The sequence below is a fragment of the Perca fluviatilis genome, chromosome 8 (genome assembly GCF_010015445.1).
Source record: "Perca fluviatilis chromosome 8, GENO_Pfluv_1.0, whole genome shotgun sequence".
Classification (NCBI taxonomy): domain Eukaryota; kingdom Metazoa; phylum Chordata; class Actinopteri; order Perciformes; family Percidae; genus Perca; species Perca fluviatilis.
Genome location: NC_053119.1, coordinates 25,975,786 through 25,996,707, shown reverse-complemented (window position 1 = coordinate 25,996,707; position 20,922 = coordinate 25,975,786). Strand labels below are relative to the sequence as shown.

At 41.7% G+C, this 20,922-nt stretch overlaps 1 protein-coding gene across 1 annotated transcript in view; it reads left to right on the top strand.

Annotated features, from left to right (window-relative positions):
• Positions 1-20,308, top strand: part of abtb2b (ankyrin repeat and BTB (POZ) domain containing 2b) — a 50,685-nt gene extending 30,377 nt beyond the window's left edge. The window contains 15 exon segments of the mRNA XM_039809390.1: positions 546-695; positions 3,894-4,104; positions 9,293-9,445; positions 9,703-9,868; positions 10,053-10,142; positions 10,271-10,384; positions 11,490-11,713; positions 12,248-12,525; positions 12,617-12,795; positions 12,900-13,005; positions 16,778-16,880; positions 16,988-17,075; positions 17,266-17,334; positions 18,103-18,216; positions 19,081-20,308. Of these exon segments, the coding sequence (XP_039665324.1) occupies positions 546-695; positions 3,894-4,104; positions 9,293-9,445; positions 9,703-9,868; positions 10,053-10,142; positions 10,271-10,384; positions 11,490-11,713; positions 12,248-12,525; positions 12,617-12,795; positions 12,900-13,005; positions 16,778-16,880; positions 16,988-17,075; positions 17,266-17,334; positions 18,103-18,216; positions 19,081-19,314 (2,279 nt within the window). The 3' untranslated portion in view covers positions 19,315-20,308.
• Positions 20,309-20,922: the final 614 nt, after the last annotated feature.

The window sequence follows — 20,922 nt, the reverse complement described above, 5'->3', positions numbered from 1 at the left end:
CTTACGGAGTGTTCTGATATACTGCAGTCATATCCACCTTAGCTATCATCTACTGTTTCATCAGACATCTGGAAATCATCTGCAGATATGATGAGTACGCATCGAGCATGTACAGTATGCGTTGTATATGTTATAAAATGCCCATGATTTAAAGGGTAATAAATATCTACGGTAACACTGAATTCTTAAGTCGATCTTAGTCTGTCTTGATATTCCTTACTGTGAGACCTTGGCCTGCTTCTGATGCAGTGTGCCTTTGTTTTGTTTGTATTAGCCTAATGTCCCTGTGGGCCTTGTTTATTTTCCTGAATGTGTTAGGAGCAAGGCTCACGTTCCCTTGTGTGTTTATTTGCCCTCAGCGGTGTGGGTTACATGTTACCAGGATTACAAATACACTATGTAAATACTACCAGCAACTGTTTTGGGACTTCTGCAGAAGCCGTGTAGATGGATGGTTTCTGAAGTTATGGAGGCTTGTTTGGGCCGCTCACAAACTTTTCATATTAATCATAAATGCCATTCTCCCTCTGCTTTTGTCTCCGTAGGTGTTTTGTCTCTCCCGGCCCATTTCAGTCCCTACACAGAGAACCAGCAGACGTCGGTGGACAGCAGGGAGGATGCCTATGCCCAGCTGGAGCTGAGGACGCTGGAACAGTCCCTGCTGGCAACCTGTGTGGGCAGCATTTCTGAACTCAGTGAGTACACAAAGTTCAGAATAGTGTGTGTGGTCCTGGATCTACTTAATATTAGCAAGATTATGTGTTTCATCTATTAAATTCCTCTGAGCTCTTTGAACAATCATAAAAGAGTGAAGCAATAAAACATTCTTGTTATTACATACAAGTAAACATTCCATGAAATTATACACTAATTGTCTTTTTATGTTTTTAAAGACTTGACCATATTCTGAACACTTTCTAAACACACCTTGGCCTTCCCACTCTGTTAACTGGTTCTCAAAGACAGGAAACCTTTCTTCTGCCAAAATGGCTGTTATTTCAGACAGCCAAATGCGAAGCAGAGATAATAGTATGCCATTTTTCAACACTTTCTGTCTTGTGATAAGCAATGTTGTAATTTATTATTATTATTATTATAGCAATGTTCAGTCCTATATATAAATTGGGTCAGGTTGTGATGGGTGTTATATTAAAATGTCTCCTTACAATTCTGAGACTTTACATAAGAATCTAGTCAGGGCTAGTGTAAATCTGTTCAGAGGTGAGGGACCTCCCTTGGGACTTTTTTTTCCTCCAAGACATTGGAGTTTTTTTTATTTCTTGAAATATTGCCAGTTCTACATGACCATGTTTCACACGCATTGGTTGGTAAACAGAGCAGCATGCAGACACACACAGTCGCACAGTACTCTACTGTACATATGGTTTGTTTAAACTGGAGGCTCTGCTGGAGTTGGCAGATGATGGAGAGCTGGAATCAGGTCATGAAAAAGTGAGAAGTAGAAGAGAGTAGAAGGAAAGTGAAGGAATGGAGGTAAGGAAGGTATGGGGATTAAGTTTAAGGATGGAGTACATATTTGCTAAAGCATGGTTGTGTGGAAAGTGTGTGTGTGTGTGTGGGGGGGATTATGAAAAGGTAGAAAGGTGAAGAGTGAGGTTGTCAGTGCAGGGAGAGGAGGAGGGATGGAGAAGATTAGTGTTGGTGAGAGTGAGGACACGTTTCCTTCTCCGAATAAGCCAACACTCTGCCATTTGTTCCTCCAGCACAAGGCTACGTTCATACACCGCCGTCGTTAGTGAGGCATTAAGAAAGTGTACACACACACTCAAACACAGACACACTCTTTCTCTCAGACTGCTCAGTGGTCTCTTTGTGCCACATCTCTCTGGTGGTGTGAAGCTGGGCTGTTCTGGGCAGGGCTGGCATCCTTCAGACTCATTTGCGCCTACACACACACACACACACACACACACACACACACACACACACACACACACACACACACACACACACACACACACACACACACACACACACACACACACACACACACACACACACACACACATCCATGTGCTGCTCACAGATATGCATACACACAACAAAAACACTGAAGGTTTGGCACTCTGATCTGAGCCCAAGGGACCAGACAGACACAGGGGCATCTGTGCTAAGCTACTCAGTCCTGGATCTCTAGACTGGACTTGGCCAGACACAGGAACACACAGCATACATAAACATGATGGATAATGGATGGCAGGGAACTGGACATTTCAGCTAAATGTCCAAAATTGTTGGAAATGTAGTGTAAGCAATAGACTGGCTCTGAAAGTTGTGTTCATACACATTTGAATGTTTCATTTTTTATCTCCATGGGGGTCTTTACCAGCTATGGGAAACTATGAGTATTTGACCATCCAGTTAAGTAAGAGAAATATTAAAGATCAGAATTTGATTAACCCATATTAAATGAGCTTTGTGCTAAAGCGTGTAAAGCCAATATGCAATCTGGGTTCAGACAAAGTCCAAACTTGTGTGTAAACGTCTTTGTACTGAATTGTATTTTACAGTTGACATCTTCTAATTATCTTATTCTTTGAAAATTTTTATTATCTTTTACCTAAGAGGCACATTTAGTCAATATATATTAAAAAAGCAGGCACATCACAGTTTGTTGACTTCCAGGCTTCCACCAAGACTCCAATATAAGCTGTAATCTAAGAATGAAGTATTTCATATCTTTCTGACCCCTGGAGCTTAGTTTAGCCTTGGGGCACAATATGTGCTGGAAAGCCACGGAGAGGCTCTCCATCTTGGGCAAGAATTCCTAGGAGACCTCCTGGAGGGACTGCTGGTGGTGGTTAACACAAAGAAGGCCCTTCAGCTTGGAGTGGGGTCTGTTTTGGGAGGGCTACCCCAATCTAACCCCCCTCGAAGTACCCCAAACCCCTTAATATAGACACACACATACACACTCACACTGTTGGACTCCCCAGCCTTGGCCCCCGGGCAGCCTCCCACTCACTGTAATCTGGTTAGAAATTAACCCAGGGGTAATTATACTAAATGAGCGTTACACAATCACAAGTTCAACCTGGCCTCCCTCCCTCAAGCTGCCTCTCTCTGCCCCTCCTCCACATCCCAACTGATATTTTGTCTCCACTATGATCCTGCTATGACACCCATGGTCACACACTTGGCTGCTATCTACAAACTCTACTCCTGTAGCCCTTTGCCCTTTTTTGTGTTTTGTGCAACTATTAATGTCTACTTAGGTTAATAAAGTTTAATTACACTGTACATACAGTTATCTGACTGGCCTTTATCCAAGTGCACATGTCTGTCCACTTAGCTCACAGTGTGGGCGGATGAATCCTCTGATAAGCAGCATATACACAATCATTTTTTTTTCTTCACAATACTCCAGCACATATCTAAACCTCACTTTTATCATGTGACTGACACCCACCTTTCCAGGCTGAGTGCAGTAATTGAAATGCGTCAATACAGAAACAGTTGAACGGTTCATTAGAGCCTGTGATCAGCTGTCTGTTAGCCCATTAACTCCTTCAATGATTAAAGACGAATGGCTGTTTAGACTGGCCGTCTGGCTGTGCTTACTGATAATGACACTGCTAATGGCAAATACCACTAGAGACATGGAGCGAGAGTAATGAGTAAAGGAGGTTTGAATGTTAGTGGTTTAGGAAAAGGGGAAATCCAGTTGGATTAGGAGCCCACAGGGTTTTTACTGAGCAATGAGAACTCTTGTTATAGTTTTAGATTTTTAGGGCCCACATACTACTCCAGTGTTCCGTGATACTCTATTAAAGAATGTAATAAAATGAAATGAATAAGCTTCATGTATTTATTAGAACTCATATCTACTAAACCATCTTACTCCGATCTTTCTCTTATTTCCTTTGTTCCAGGTGACTTGGTGTCCCGTGCAATGCACCACATGCAGCGCCTAACCTCAGTGCGCCCAGGAATGAGCCCAGCCCGCCACGCCCGCCCCCAGCAGCCCGTGTCCTGGTCGCCGGACGCCCTCCACACCCTTTACTACTTCCTGCGCTGCCCACAAATGGAGTCCATGGAGAATCCCAACTTGGATCCCCCACGCATGGCACTCAGCAAGGAGAGGTGGGAGTCATGCATGGCCGGACAAGAGCATTTTAGATGCTCTATAAAGTGTACCACAGGCAGTGAAATAACAGATCTAATCTTCAGCAGCGATTTGTTTTCCATTTTGGTTTTGGAACCACCCTCAGAAAATGTGTTTTGTAGTGTTTTGCTTCTCCTTTCATGCATTTTATGCTTTGTTTTCCTGATTACATTACATTACATATGTAATTAGACAAGATTCAATTTGGTTCATGAGGTTGACAGAAATGTCATTAATGCCAGCACTCTACCCATTGCAAATACACCCCCCACCGCATCAGAAATTAACAAAGAGGTTCTAATCAAGTGAACATCTTTTTCACAGACCATTTCTTTCTTAGCCATTCCTAATTCGATTGCCCTCTGGTCATTGAAGTGTTAGTAAATTACAGGTGAGCAAGAGACTCTAGGTGTTAATGTTAGTCTCATAGAGGGGTTCATTGCACCTTTAGAGTGTAAATTAGGCTGAAGACTGTGATTTAAGGGATTTTCAAAAGGTGCTAATGGTCTGTAATTCTGTTAGGGTCGCCTCAGATCTTCCTTGGGTTGCCTTTGTAGAACAATTATGGTAATGATTGCCTTTTTCCAGTCCTAAGACTAGTGGTTGAAAATATGTGGACAGCCTGAATGCAATGTATCATGTCAAATTTATATTATATATTCCAGTGTTTTGGTTTTAACAGTATACCTGATAATTGTGAATATTTTTCTTTGCCGATTCTTGGCTTTATATACAGTACATCTCAGGAAAAATATTTCATGTTGTTGGGTTTCCACAGAAAGTAAGGAGTAACCCTGACCTGAGTCATGTTTCTTTTCCTCAAAAATACCATCAGTTAAAGTAAGAGTATTCGTTACAATTGTGTGATATCTGTGAGATGATCAGTTACATAAACGTTTTTGTGATGAAATCATCCACATTTCTGACCTAAGCACACGTACCTCCACACACACACGTGTGTATGCACTCAGAGCCAGCTGGCTCCTATACATTTAATAATGAACAGACACAGTTTGAGTGAGAAAAGGTGGGCTCCTCATTAACATCAAAGAGAACAGAACAGCAAATATACACCCCTCTTTTCCCTATCCTGGCTGTTTCTTCCAACTCGTCAGATGTTTTGAATGTTGGGTTTGTATCAGTCTGGTTTGTGTGTAGGATGAAATGATTTAGCATCCTGTTATACTGTATACTTTGGAACATCTGCCACTTTCTGTTTTTCTTTCTAGCCTAGATCTACTGGTTTGCTTACATGCTTCTCTGTGGGACTGTGTGTAGTTTCTGTAAATGTCAGCAGGCATGACAGACTCAGGTGGAGTAGAGCAGCACAAACCTGGTAGTGATTACAATGTAAGGGCCTGGTAATAATACAGACTGCTCTCCTACAATGGGCCTCTCAATCTCTCTGGCTCACCCTCTATTGAAAGCTTTATAAAGTCTTTGGGCGAAACCCAAAACCACCAAATCTGTGTGGCCCACATCATCAAACATTATAGGGAGCCTGATGAGAGCCTTATTGCAGAATCCTCGAGACTACAAGAGGTGCCCTTTTTGTCGCCATCCTTTAAACCTGGTGTTTAGTTGTAGTTGTTACCGATGATGTTGTATAGTGTTAGTGATTGTATATGAGTATTAGACTGCATAAAATGTAGGAGGGCAAACACCAGTGTCTGTGTGTCTACCTATTAGTTCTGCACTTACACTCCTCTTTAAGCCACAGCATAGTAAAAGAACTTTGATTAGTGCGGAAAATTATTAAGAAATCTATTTTATTGGTAGAATCACTCGTCTCCCCACTCAAAACGAGCACTTCCAAACACTGCTGAACAGACCACCCCAACCCTTCTGCCTCCTTCAGCAGATGCAAGGGAGCCCTAATGGATAGATGTGTTACTGTGATAAGATGTAGCCAGTGGAGCTTAAGTCTAACCACAGATACATCAGATATGGTTACACCCCCCCTTATGAAGCCTTAATGAGAGTAATCTGACTCTAGATCAGTGGTTAACCTTGCCCTCTGCAGCGCATGATGGGGTCTGCTTTAAGACCGGATTGAAGTTTCTTACACTGTGAACTCACTCACAGTGGCTTCAGATATAGGACACACTGAACATAATATGTAGCTAGTGTAGCATGTGTGATGTTCTCCTGGGGAGAAAAGCTTTTGCTTTTCATGTTGGACAGGTTAGAGTTCAAACACACCTGACCACAATTTGAGTTGACTGTCATTTTATGACCAGCCAGGTGGTGGTGAGAACGGCGCCATGAATCGTGTGTGTGTGTGTGTGTGTGTGTGTGTGTGTGTGTGACATCCCACTGTTCTCAGTGGGTAGCCTTAGCATGTCGGGTCAGTAGGCTAGCCAGAAGTGCTATCTAGTTTCAGTGTTAACAGGAGGCTCAGCTTTGATGTCGCACTGACTCTCGGACGAGGCTGAAGTTTGTGTTTCAGGCTGAGGGGCATAACCCAGACACGGGTCAGCTGGGATGTGTATGGGGGGGGGGGGGCAATTCATGTTTTGAGGAAAAAATGAGTTATGAATGGTGGGATAGGGGCCAGAACTGCCTGGGTGATGGTACAGCCATGCTCCATCTGTCTGCAATTGTGGGCCACTGATAAGGTGTATACACATATGGCCTCACTTGATTTGTGCATGCACATGATACATTTGTGTGCATCAACACACACACACACACACACACACACACACACACACACACACACACACACACACACACACACACACACTCTAGTACAACATTAAAGGTTAATTGTAGTGCTGTCAGTTAAACGCGTTATTAACGGCGTTAACGCAACCCCATTTTAACGGCGTAAAATGTGTTTGCTCCCGTGGAGTTTGGGTTTTGAAATCAAGGGACATTTAGAATAGATAGAAATATGCAATTCATTACGATTAAATATTTTAATCGTTTGAAAGCACTAGTTAATTGGTGTAAAACTTCAGGTAAAGTATTTTATTGGAAAACCTGTCCATGAACCACCATGGTTATTTTGCAGAGACTAGAATATTTATGTTTTTTCATTACTCACTAAAACACAGGCTGTGAAAGGCTGATTGATAGAGTGGAGGACGGGGGGAAATCTCTCTGATGGATCAATAAGTGTTACGTGTTAAAAGCTTGCTATAGTTGATTGGAGCTGCTTTAGTTCTGCATTCAGTGAGACAGATTCAGAAAGACAGACACATGCACAAATGCACACACAAGAAAACAGACTCAGACACAGTCCTTTTTGTGGTGAGTGAAGCCCATTAAGAGGAGTATAACATTAATTCCCAAACCCACTGACCCTCCTCACCTCAGAAACAGGACTTTCTTATCACTCTACACCCTGCAGCACTATCACCAACCCCCTTCTTCATCATGACATACCCCACCTGCCTCCCTGCCAAACACCCAAACGCTCCTTGTATGCACCTAGTCATCTGCTTGTTAACTGTCACGCCTGGGTGACAGCAGGGTCTGATCACTGACTAATAAAGTAGCAACATCAGACAGATCAGCTAGAAGATACAACAGACAGAAACAGGGGACAGCAGGGTATCTGCAGGTTCCTGAGATATACTGTAGATAATAATTAATGTGCGTAATTCATAATTATATGTCTGCAATGCAGTTATTAAAGAACAACTACGACAGAATTTTTGGTAGGAATACAATATGAAAAACAGTTTTTTTTTATCATCACAGTTGTATCCAACAACAACCATCCAGTTATGAAAAGCTTTCATTATCTATGTTAAAAAGCTCTTATACATATTTGTTTGTTAAATTCAGGTGCATATTACATTAAGTGAGGTATTAAAAGGTCTGACTTTCACTTTGTGAAACCTTCAGATAAAATGAAGATCCACTTTAGTAAAGTGACTTTACAATATACATTATTAACAAAGCACTGATGAGAAAGAGTGTTTTCTATAGGAAACCGCAGGTAGCTTACTTGAATTAAACAGTGAGGAGAATAAATGCCACTGCAGGGGTCCCAGTGCTCATTAACAGTAACAACAATCTCTATAGCATGCACAATACAGAGCTATATGCTTGTATACTGCTCATGCTTTTGCCTTCATCTGTATTCATGATATGCATTGGAGTGTTTCCGTCTCCTCAGAACAAAGGTGAAGCCACTTCTAAGAATAACATCACAGCAGGAGAAAGGCTGCTTAGTATCTTGTGATAACACAGAAGCAGTGTTCAAACAATCATTAACACACTCTGAATGAGGCTCCATAGGATCAAACGCAAAGCAACAATAATGTGTCATTGTTCACGGGCACATATGGTGAGAGAAAGGCACATACAAGATGGGATTAATACCAGATAACCGGCTAGACGTGGCGTTGCAGATAACCATATCACCAGTGTTTTCTATGGGGATTTAGTTGAAAGATGAGGACAATGAAGAAAGAAAGAAAAAGAACAATCGAATATTCCAGATGACTTTCAGAATGCCATGTTTAGAAATACCACAGCAGACCTAATGTTCTGCTCTCTTTTATTCCTCAACTGATGTTTACTCCATTGCTTCTCCAAGATTTATGTCATTTTCTCTTGTTCCCTCAGGCTCAGGTCAATCCTGTCTATCATTTCTATTTTTATCCTTTCCTTGCCTTTTTAGTTTCACTTGGTTCTCTCTTCCCTAGAAAGTATCTATAAACCATGCCAGAGTGCTGCACCTTTATTTATCTCCCTTAGGTAGTTCTTTCTGTTACAGCTGGTTTAAAAATAGGCTGTTTATTCCAAAGCCACTGCAGTATTTTGTCTATCAAACTACAGCACAAATGACGGCACAGTTCTTTTTTCATCTCCCATCAGATCTTACAGACAAAGAAAGCTGATGTGTAACTGCACCACCTGGAAACCAACATATAAACACTGATCAGTCATATTTTATACACATCTGTTGGTGTCTGTGTGTCTGTGTGTGACTCACTGCGCACTGGTCAGGGTGAGGGGAAGTACTGCCAGACATACATACGTCATCTGTTTGAAGACAGTTTCCCTATCAATATGACTGAATCACGAGTGAAGACGCCCTCCACACAGACGTTGCTGTATACTACTCCTACATTATAGTTGATAAAAAATGTTTTGTACCAAGCATATAAATGGACAGAAGTGCAATCATGTATCTTTTCTATTTTACAGGCCATTCCTGTTGCTGCCACCTCTGATGGAGTGGATGAGAGTGGCCATAGTTCATGCTGAGCATCGCAAGAGTCTATTGGTGGACAGTGATGACGTCAGACAGACTGCCAGGCTACTCCTTCCAGGACTGGACTGTGAACCAAGACAGCTGAAGTAAAGAGAACACACACACACACACACACACACACACACACACACACACACACACACACACACACACACACACACACACACACACACACACACACACACACACACACACACACACGCATACACTCTCAAGGGTTGTTGCTGCTAGATTTCTAGACTGGATCTAGTCAAATTAAACTCCAGCACCTCTTCTCAGACCCAGTTGGTTACCTCTCACAGAGTATTATCTTACTCTTTCTTTGTGTCTCTGTCTCCGTCAGGCCTGAATGTTGCTTTAGCTCCTTCAAGCGTCTGGACTCCAAAGCTGCCACAGACAAGTTCCACCTAGACTTGGGTTTTCGGATGCTCAACTGTGGACGCACAGATCTCATTGGCCAAGCCATCCACCTGCTGGGGCCAGATGGGGTCAACAGCATGGATGACCAGGTACTGAAAACCTGTCTCTTTGTGTATACCGGTATAAATGTGTTTAATGTATGATGTGTCTTTAAATTTATATTGCAAAATTATACATATGAACTCATACTCAGAGATAATTTTTAGCAGCACTTCATGTATTTGTTTCTCCTCTTTCATGTGTCCATTGCACTCCTTCCTGTTCGTCACTCAGGGGATGACACCTCTGATGTATGCCTGTGCAGCTGGAGATGAGGCCTTAGTCCAGATGTTGATCGATGCCGGGGCTAACCTTGACGTGGCGGTAAATAGGCTTCAACAATTTAAACACATGGACACATTTATTAAAGCGCTGCATGGTATGTAAACTTCTACACTTAAGAGTATTATCTTCATCTTGGTTTGTAACACCGATTTGTCCCGTGCGTTCAGGTTCCACCATGTTCCCCAAAGCACCCCTCTGTGCATCCTGATAGTCGACACTGGGCAGCCTTTACCTTTGCTGTGGTGTATCCTCATGACAAATTTTCCAAAACGCAGTTTCTGGTATCAAACTATTGTGCAGCATAGTGTCCACCACCAAGGATAATCTCCGCTATAAAGGCACAATAAATGCAGGTTGTTCTAGCCTGATAGCTGTTTACTAAGTGGAATCCCAGTTATACTATAAATGAAGGTTGCAGATCGCATGAGTTACAGATTATTGTAGTCAGATAGTTATATGAGTTATTTAAATTCAGACCCGTGTAATCATATGTTACAGTGGGTTTCTATACCATCAACGTAGATGATGCTGTAGCGAAAAACACACACACACACACACACACACACACACACACACACACACACACACACACACACACACACACACACACACACACACACACACACACATACACACACATACACATACACACACATACACACACACACAGCACACAGCACATAGAATAACACAATGATGATGTTAGAGCATTGTCCTACTTACAGAAAGTCTGTGTTCTGATTTATAGCAGCTAAATTACTACTTACTACTAAATTATACAGGCAGAAAGTCTGGAAGGGAGACATGAAGAGATGAATGAATTAGAGCCACTTTCTGCAAATCAACTAATAATACCGCTCACAATTATTAGTCACCAGTACAGTAGTGGGCTAGTTTTTCAAAAGACCACCAACAGTAGCACTGGATTGATTTGTGAATGATACATTGGCTGGAGAAACGAGGTAATGAGAGGGTAAATAAAGGCAAAGTGAGCGCTGCCTGTGGTTGTTTAGAAGCCTCTGGGCAGCATTCCTCTGCGGGATCATCTAAAAGCCACACATAGCTGTAGTAAAAGATACACATGTTTTACATAGCAGCAATGAAAGTGTTTAAATAGGGCCTACTATGAATGTGTTTGCTTGTTTGAAAATGCAAAATATGTTTGTTGCAGCAGTAAGTGCAATAAAGCCAGAAAGAAGACATCTAGAGTATAACTGCACTAATTAATGATAACATAAGCAATAAAAACACAAACAATCAAATGAAACCATAAGAAATGTTGTGGGATGATATGTTAACTATTCAAAAATACAAAGTAGACTGCACCTGTGGGGAAAAACATGAGCTGAATAGATTACTTGAAGTACGGCTTTGCCAACGGCGAAGATAGTTATGGTTGGTAATGTTAAAACATTTCATTTAAATGTGTTGAGGATGTTTATTTGTATGTAATTGACTGTTATGTGCTTCCCAGGCAACTATGAGATGGTGAGTTTGCTCCTGGCACGAGGCGCAGACCCGTTATCAAAGACCCATGATGGAAATGCCCTTACGTCATCCCTCTATGAAGACATGAACTGTTTCAGCCATGCTGCCGCACATGGACACAGGTATGTGTCTCTCAATCTGATTGGAAAACGGCATGTTGTCAACAGATGCTGCTGGAAGCTTCTAACAAACTTGCTTTTGGCCTTTTAACCGCAGAGAAGAAAGTAATGCTGAAATAACGCTAACTATGTCAGCACTCTATCATACTTGACCCGAGTCTGCATTTGAGCTTTGAGGATTGATTTATCCCTTTTATCATGTGGTGAAATGGAAGACCTTGAAAGGTTCAAGAGTGTATTAAAAAAAAAAGCGAATTCATGGCCTCTTTCTATTCAGAGTCCATCTGTCTTTAAACACCAACTGGTAGCGTAAACCTTTCCACCTGTTCACTGTGTGTATGTGTGAACACAATGCAGACTCAACACTTCACATTCCACAGTGAGGGTGACCGATTATGTAATCAGAGAGGAGGGTACAGGGTCACAAAAAATGTATGTATGTATGCGTTTCAGTTTGGACATATATTAATGTTTTTATGTTTTTCTGCTTCCTTGTCTTCTTTTTTCCCCACTTCTTCCTCCCATTCATCTTGTCAGGAACGTGCTGAGAAAGCTACTGACTCAGCCCCAGCAAGTCAAAGAGGATGTCCTGTCTCTGGAGGAGATCTTAGCTGAGGGGGTGGAGGGTGAAGAGGCCGGGATCTGCCCTTTCCTCCCTCTCTCCCCCCTCCCCACCCCTTCCTCTGGCCATGGGGCCCTGCCAGAGGTGGGCATAGCAAGGCTCTGCAAGGCCCGGATGAAGGCTCTGCAAGAGGCCAGCTACTACAGCGCTGAGCATGGCTACCTGGACGTCACCATGGAGCTACGAGCTTTGGGTACCTATCACATGTCAAAGAGGATTTGCTTACTTTTCAAATTGTGATTTGCCTTGAAAACCAAACAAGAAATGTTCCCCTTTGGACCTAGGTGTACCATGGAAACTACATGTGTGGCTGGAATCTCTGCGTTGTGCCCAGCAGCAGTCCAGGGCCGGGGTCGCCCTCTCACTCCTCAGAGAGTTCACCACCATCAAAGAAGAGGACTACTGTGAGGAGCTGGTCACAGTAGGCCTGCCCCTGATGTTCACTATCTTACGTAGCACCAAGGTACCATCAAACACAAACCCCAGAGTGTGTGCTTGTCTTCCTCTTCATGTTGTCAGCAAGAGTTTAGATGTGTGATATAATGCCCATCTTTCTCTTTCCTCCAGAATGATGCCATTATACAGCAGTTGGCAACTATTTTCAGTCACTGTTTTGGCCCTGCACCTCTTCCAGCCATCCCTGGGATGAAGGCAACGCTTTCAGCACAGTTGGGTAAGGAAACTATGATTCTTAAATGTATATGAAGAACCATAGCTCAGTGTTTAAAGCGAGTGGACGACTAAAGGCCGGGACACATCGGGCCGATTATTGGGACAGTCTGGAGAGGTCAGTGACTCAAATCTGTTCGGTGTGTCCCGTGTCGTCGTCCGTCTGGGGGGCTGTCGGCGTTCATTTTGGCCGACCTGACATGTTCGGTCGGCGGCAGGGCTGTCGGGACTCACCCGGAAATGACGAGCGGAATGAGGTGACTACAGTCTCTCAAAATCTGATGAAAATCTTTTAAACTGACCTTTGTTGATCTGAAATGAAGACAGATTCAGCAACTGCATGGCCTATTTCTCGCTTAAAATGTTTTCAGAAACATGTTTCAGTGAACTATTTTAGTACAATATGAGATCGTATTCTGAACGGCCGCCATGACAGTCTGCCTCTGAATTTCCGGAGAAAAAAAAAACATACCATGTACGCCGTTCGTCCAATCAGCTGCCGGTTTTCATTTCTCGGGCAACATTACAGATTAGCGGCGCCTGCTGTTATAGAGATGTATTACGTCTCGTCTCCTCTCGTCTTTTTGGTCTGTTCTGTGGCAGTTTTTTGGACCTCGGGGACGCGACTGATCATATCGACGGGGTTTTCTGTCAACGGTCGGCCGTCGGCTATATGTGTCTACACCATGAGATGGCGTTATGTTGACATTTTTACTAATCTACAAATTTTGACTAATCTGCTAATTATTTTCTTGATAAATTGATCAATAAAATATTATAAAAAGTAAAAAATTCCCACCCATCACAATTTCCTAAAACTAAAATAGCCAGTTTACTATCAATACAAGCAACAATTTCTCACAATTGAGAAGCTGGAACAAGACAATGTTTTTTTTTAATGTAAGGAGACTATTGAACCTCATACAGTATGGTTAAACATCAAAGGCCAAATCTCTCGTCATCTCCCTTGACGCAGAGAAGGCCTTTGACAGGATTGAGTGGCCCTACCTGTTGTTATTTCAAAATGTAACCTTGGTGACAACTTTATTAAGTGGATATTTCTTCTGTATGATGCCCCTCACGCCTCTGTTATTACAAATGGCCTTAGGTCTTCCCCGTTCTTGGTAAGACGGGGCACTAGACAGGGCCTCGCCACTTTTATTCACCTTTGCCATGGAGCCCCTAGCAGAGGCCATTAGATCTGATCCTTTGGTGACAGGCATTGAAGTGGGCCCCACTTTTTACAGAATACTTTAAAAGTCCTCTCCTCACACCTGTTCATTTGAACCCAGATTTTCCTCCTGGTCTGTTCGACCAAGCCTTCTCAATGTGGTTTAGTAGGGGTATAAAGACTGTGGGTGACTTGCTGACAGAGGGCACTGTGTTGTCTTTCGATCAGCTCAGAGAGAAGTACAATCTTCCGCAGAATAACTTTTTGAGGTATTTGCAAATACGCAGTTTCATTCTTTATAATACTAAGTTGTATCCTAATGGGTTTTCCATCTCAGTTATGGAGAAGGCTGTCCAGAAGCTAACTTATTAGCAGGTTTTACAAGGCCCTGTCAATTTTAACCAGTAACTGTACTGTTCATGTCAGATCTCTCTGGGAAGTGGATTTTGGCGAGACTATCTTGGACGATGTGTGGGATGGGGTTTGGTCAGGCCCTGCAGGTTGCTTATTTACAAACAAAGTCAGGGAGATGCAATTTAGGGACATACAAAGGCTCCAAATCACACTGGTGATACGCAGTAAGTTTAACCCATTGCTCACGAAATGTTGTAATAAATGTAAGATTTCTGAAGGTACATATTTCCACTGTATATTTGAATGCCCCTTTATTAATGACTTCTGGGTCAAAATATGTAAGGAAATTGATGTTATATTCAAGAAAAAACTAGCTCTTACTCCTGTCAGCTGTATTCTGGGGTTAAATCCTAAAGCACTGGGTCTCGGCTCCTCCAAACTAAAGCTGCTGCTGGTGCTTCTCTTTAATGCAAGGAGATGCATTCTTCTTCTGTGGATCTCGGACTCTGTTCCCACAATTTCACAATGGACTCGGAATGTGTTCGAACTTCTCCCATTAGAAGCTATTAGCTTCTGGCTCAGAGACATGCCTTTTCGCTTTTTCGAAATCTGGGACCCCTTCTTGGACTATATTGGGAAGGATGGTGCACGGACCCTTTGGAGTGGCCTCTATGGTTTAGCATGGTCTCAAAGTACATTTCCAGATAACACACAATGGCTTAAGTAACCCATTTTGACTGATTACGTTGAGTATGCCTCAACTGTGCAACCCTTCTGGGTTTTGGTTGTTTTTGTTTAGTTTTTTATGTTGTTGTCTTAGTTGTTTTTTTTGTTGTTGTTTTTTTAAGATTATTTTTTGGGCATTTTTTGCCTTTATTTTTGATAGGACAGCTGAAGACAGGAAAGGGGAGAGAGAGGGGGAATGACATGCAGAAAAGGGCCGCAGGTCAGAGCCGAACCCGGGCCTGCTGCATCGAGGAGTAAACCTCTATATATGGGCGCCCGCTCTACCAACTGAGCTATCTGGGCGCCCTCTTAGTTGTTTTTTTAAGGGGTTGTGTGTGGGCTCAAAGGAGGGCTTTGTGCTTAACTCTGTGGTTGTCTTACTTTATGTTGTATGTGCCCTTGGAAATTCAATAAAAATATGTTAAAAAAAACCAAAACAAATGGTGAGCTCGAGACACCTTTGAGATGCATACTGATGTCAGGTGTGAGGATCTAGGCACAATCACAAAACACTTGCATACAAGACACTGTCTGAATGTGTGCTGGTATGATGGTGGACCAGTGTTCAGCATACCTGTCAAGTTTTGGATTTGAAAATAAGGGAAATTTTCCGGCGCCCACTGCGAGCAGTCCCACCACCCCAACCAAGCTCCAGTATCCCTTACATTTTAAGACAGGTGTACAAGAAAGCTAAAATCACCACTTGGTGCAGAATGCTGAAAACATTTACAATTTATAACATTGCTTGTTTTCACATTTACATTTTATTTTCTTTCCACACATTCTTTTCATTTCATATTGCTTTTCTTTTACAGTTTTTCTCTTCATTTCACATGACTTTTCTTTACTCTTTTAGTGAGTTATTGTACAAATTTGTTGCAGACTTTGCATTCTTTAAGACGGTTTAGGAAGGAGTGTATTAGTGGGCGGGGCCAGAGTGGTTCATTTTACATGAGAGTAGAGCGCAGACAGTTCTGTTGTCTAACGTCATCCTATTCTCTGTAACAATCTTTCGTACCATGCTAAACACCCTTTCTCAACTTGCATTGCTGTGGGGAATGCATAGTAAAGCCTTCATAAGTTTTGGCAGCGCACCGTCTCTGTCGTAGCGTCCATCATCCGTCTCTGTTTTTTTTCTTTTTTTCCTGCGTTGTCACTCATCATCTGACCTCACACACTAACCTTGCGACAACTGCCACCTACAGCACCTGTAGTGGGCTACTGCCTACTGCAGGTTATCGCGAGGCTAGTGACAGAGCTCAGATTGGGAATGTTGTTTTTTTTTTTTTTTTTTTAACTCCGCTCGGGCCCGGGCTATTATTATTTTTAATAACACAGGTTAAAATACGGGAGATTTACGGGAAAATACTAATACGGGAGGACGGCGGGAAAGAAGGGTAAAATACGGGACTTTCCCGGCCAAAACGGGATACTTGACAGGTATGGTGTTCAGACTGGCTTACTTGTCACTAAAAAGCTGTCCTGTGAATGGAGTTGTAAGGAGGTGCTGATATGTTTCCTACAGACCCTCATTTCCTGAATAACCAGGAGATGTCAGATGTGACATTTGTGGTGGAGGGGAAACCGTTCTACGGCCACAGAGTCCTGCTGATCACAGCTTCTGACAGGTGAGTGCAGACAGCTTCACACTGGGCAGAAAGATACATACTTACAGGACAATGGCCATTAAAAAAAATCCTAAAGTGTTTTGACAAGGATATTTGTTTTCTTTTAGATTCAAGTCTCTGTTGGCGTGCTCTGGACCAGATGGAAGCCCCAACAAGGACATTGAGATCAGTGACATCAAGTACAACATTTTCCAGGTAACAAATATACTCTTTATTTCCAAAAATACTTCCCTAAGTAGTTCTTTATTTCAGTGTGACACAATGAATCAAGACTGATGAAAAAGGAATTGGAGACAGACATATCGCATATTACAAAATGCATACATCATTTAGTTCAACTACGGTAGCGACTTTTTCCTTCATGAGACCTTTGACCCCTCTGCAGATGATGATGTCATACCTGTACTGTGGAGGAACAGAGTCACTGAAGACAGTTGTTCCTGACTTGTTGGAGGTGAGAACCACTAAACAGATACACACCATCTATCTGTGTAGTTGTGTGAAACATACTTCTTAGAAATCCCAGGGGTTATTAGTTATACATGTTCACAGGATTAAATGGTCACCTCAATCTCATCAGTTACAACTCAATTTGTCAAATTGACAATTTACTTGCTTCAACAATACCATAAAAACATAAAAAATACTTAAAAACGTAATGACTTTTTCTGTTAATAAATAAGATTGGCACAGCAGACTGCATGTTTTGGATAAGCTTCTAATGAATGAGTTACTTCCTGCCTAGCGCTGCCTCTCCACATGCACCTATACAATGTTTTTTTTCTGCAATGTACTATTCAGTAAAACCTCTTGGATTTTAGTTAAGCCCTGTAAATGCAGTGTATACATACTGCTTTTTAAAGGGTTTTAAAGAAATGTTCATTTAGTGATAACGCAAATCCCTGGTTAAAATATTACATTTACTTAGCTTTTATCCAAAGCAACTTCCAATAAGTGCATTCAACCATGTAGGTACAACCCCAGTAAAGCAAAACTTATTTAGAACTAAAAACCAAGGTGAACACACCATGATTTACAATCCATTACAATGCATTATGCATTATGGCTATACTGGGGACTTCTCTATCAGTATAAATGTTTCTCTATGTCTTAACAAATAGCCCAAACTAACTGAATTGTCCTTTACGTCTGTATCCAAGTGTTGGATTTATTACTGTTACTGAATGAAATATAATACATTTGCTTGTGATTTCTCCTGCAGTTGTTGTCAGCTGCTAGTCTCTTCCAGCTGGGGGTGCTACAAAGACACTGTGAACGCATCTGCTCTAAGCTCATCAACCTGGATAATGCAGTCAGCATCTACAAGACAGCCAAGGTAAAACACACATGCACACTGAGAAGCCGGGATCATATTGTACTGATATGTGAACTTTCAGAATAGCGAGCTTTATTATATAGCAGACATGTGCTCTATATGCCTCTGTAACTACGGTGACTCACGGAAGGAGAATGTTTCATGTTAAAAAATGAAAAAAGATTGTGCATGAATACAAACTATATTTCTTAAGTATAATGAGTGAGAGGATTCTAATTTCACACATCAACTGGGAAATCAAGTTTACTGCACAAAAGACACCATGTTACATGTAAACACCGAAAAGCAGTTTTCTTGACACTCAGCTATACTTTTATTAAAGTGCTCATATTATGCCTTTTAGCTTTTCCCCTTTCCTTTATTGTGTTATAAATGTTTTTGTGCATGTTATAGGTTTACAAAGTGAAAAAGCCCAAAGTCCACCCCAAAGGGACTTACCATTTCCAACAGAAAACACTGTTCAAAAACTGCTCCAAACAGCTCTATTGTAGTCCAGCCTTTACTTCCATGACGAATGCGTGTCACTTTGTAACACACGTTATAATGCTCGCCTAGCTGCTAGCATGGCACTCCCTCGTACTCTGCAACGGACTAGCTAGCAGTACTTACTGTGCATGTGCGACTCCCAACAAAGATGGTACAGAAGAGAGATGCCTCACTCTGTAGCTAAAACAGAGCTCTCAACACACAGGGTGAAAAGTGCAGCTGCAGCCATGTGCAGTACAACAAATATATGGTGTTCTCTGAAAATTAAACCACATAAACCTATTCTGGTACAACCTCTAAATACAATTATGAACCTGAAAATGAGCATAATATGAGCACTTTAAGGCAAAAACATGAGTTTGTCCTCTCTTTTCCCAGGCCCATGGTTCAGTGGAGCTGAGCTCATTCTGTGAAGGTTACTTCTTGCAGCAGATGCCTGCTCTACTGGAGAGAGAGGGCTTCAGGAGCCTGCTGTTGGGACCCGCCGCAGCCCGACAAGGGAACAACTCCACTTCTACGCTGGTTCACTGCCGGGGAGAATTGCCTCTGGAGGAGCTGGAGGCCACCCTGGCTCAACGGCTGCGCTCTCTCTGCATCACCTCCCGAGTCTGAAGACAACGGGACAGCTGCTGAGGAGAGAAGACCAAAATAAGAATGTGGCAGTTGAAGCAAATGTTTCATCTTATCACTGATACAGGATCAGATCTTAAGACGCTGTTGAAATGGTTTGAGTACAGATGTTTTCTTAGCAACATCTGATCCTATCTCTGGTAACAAGCAACTCCCACAGTGCTTTGACACTGGAACACAGATCAGTGAGTTATTTGGCAGCAGTTACTTCACTCTGTAGACAATGCACCGTTTCATATTTTGTGCCAAGCACCCCATCTTGGCATTAATTGCAGTGTACAGTATGTTTATTGGACAATGGGATGCTTTTTCTCCAAGGCTCGGGAAGCTTAAATGGAGAAGCAACAGATGAATGCAACAGGTGGGAACTCTGAATTATGAAACATTGCTGCCCTCTACTGGACAAAACTGGCAAAATAAATAATTGCCTTGGAGGATTGGGATCAACGGTAACCTCCTGGTTCTGACTGAAGCTATGTGAAGGGACAATAGACTGAGTCAAGTGAGGCAGCCATGCTGGACTTTTGGCTTTGTCCTGCTCTAACTAATAATGCAGAGTGGGAGGATGTAGGTAGACTCAGTGCCTCCAGCATTGATGTAAGCTTTGGATTAACAAATGTACTTTTTATGTAACTGTATGTTTTTATTTTTTTTTAAGTTTTACCGGAGAACCAAAAAGCTTACTGAAGAGTGGGATGGACATTTTCTATTTATAGAGAAAAAAAAAGATCTGAGAGTATTTAACGGGGTGTTCCCTTTTTATTTAGTTTTTATTCGAAGCAAATTAATATTATTGATGAAAAAATTGCTTTTGTGTGGCTGTTGTTTTTCCAGGTACACTTTAACAGTTAATTAAGCTTATGTATGCTGAGGTTTAATGCTTCTATACAGTTACAGCAGCGGAGTCCAACATTGGATTTGGAATAGATAAAGTCTGTTTAAAATGCTGAATATTGTAATAAACCTGGTCAACAAGCTTTGTCATTTTCACTGGTACACACTATTCCAAACACTTTGTGTCGACTTACCTGAAATCCAAGACACTACACCTGAAGTATCCAAAGAGCACCTGTATGTGATCACCACGAAGACCCAGCAGCGCTTCTCCCCCATTGTATCCAGGACAACCCAGACTTGCAAATGCACAAACCTACAACATGAAAGTCATTTCAAGTGCAAATAGTCATAGTATAGACATCAAATAAAGTACGTTGAAAAGAGTCAGCATAGTATATTGAAAAAAAGTAATAAAAGTTATAGTTGTCAAAGCATAGTAAAGTATGTCGAAAAAAGTGATAAAAAGTCATAGTACTGTATAGTATGACGAAAGATTTCATGAAAAAGACAAGAAAAGTGGTGAAAAAAGTCAGTATATTATGTCGAAAAGAGTCATAAAAAGTCAAAGTATGGTATATCCAAAAAAGTGATAAAAAAGGTCATAGTATAGCATATCGAAAATAGTCGTATGTTGCAAAAAGTATTAAAAAAAGTAATTAAAAAGACAGTATAGAATGTCGAAAACAGTCCTATATAAGTATATTGAAAAAAAGAGATAAAAAGTCATAGTATAGTATGTTGGAAAAAGTCATA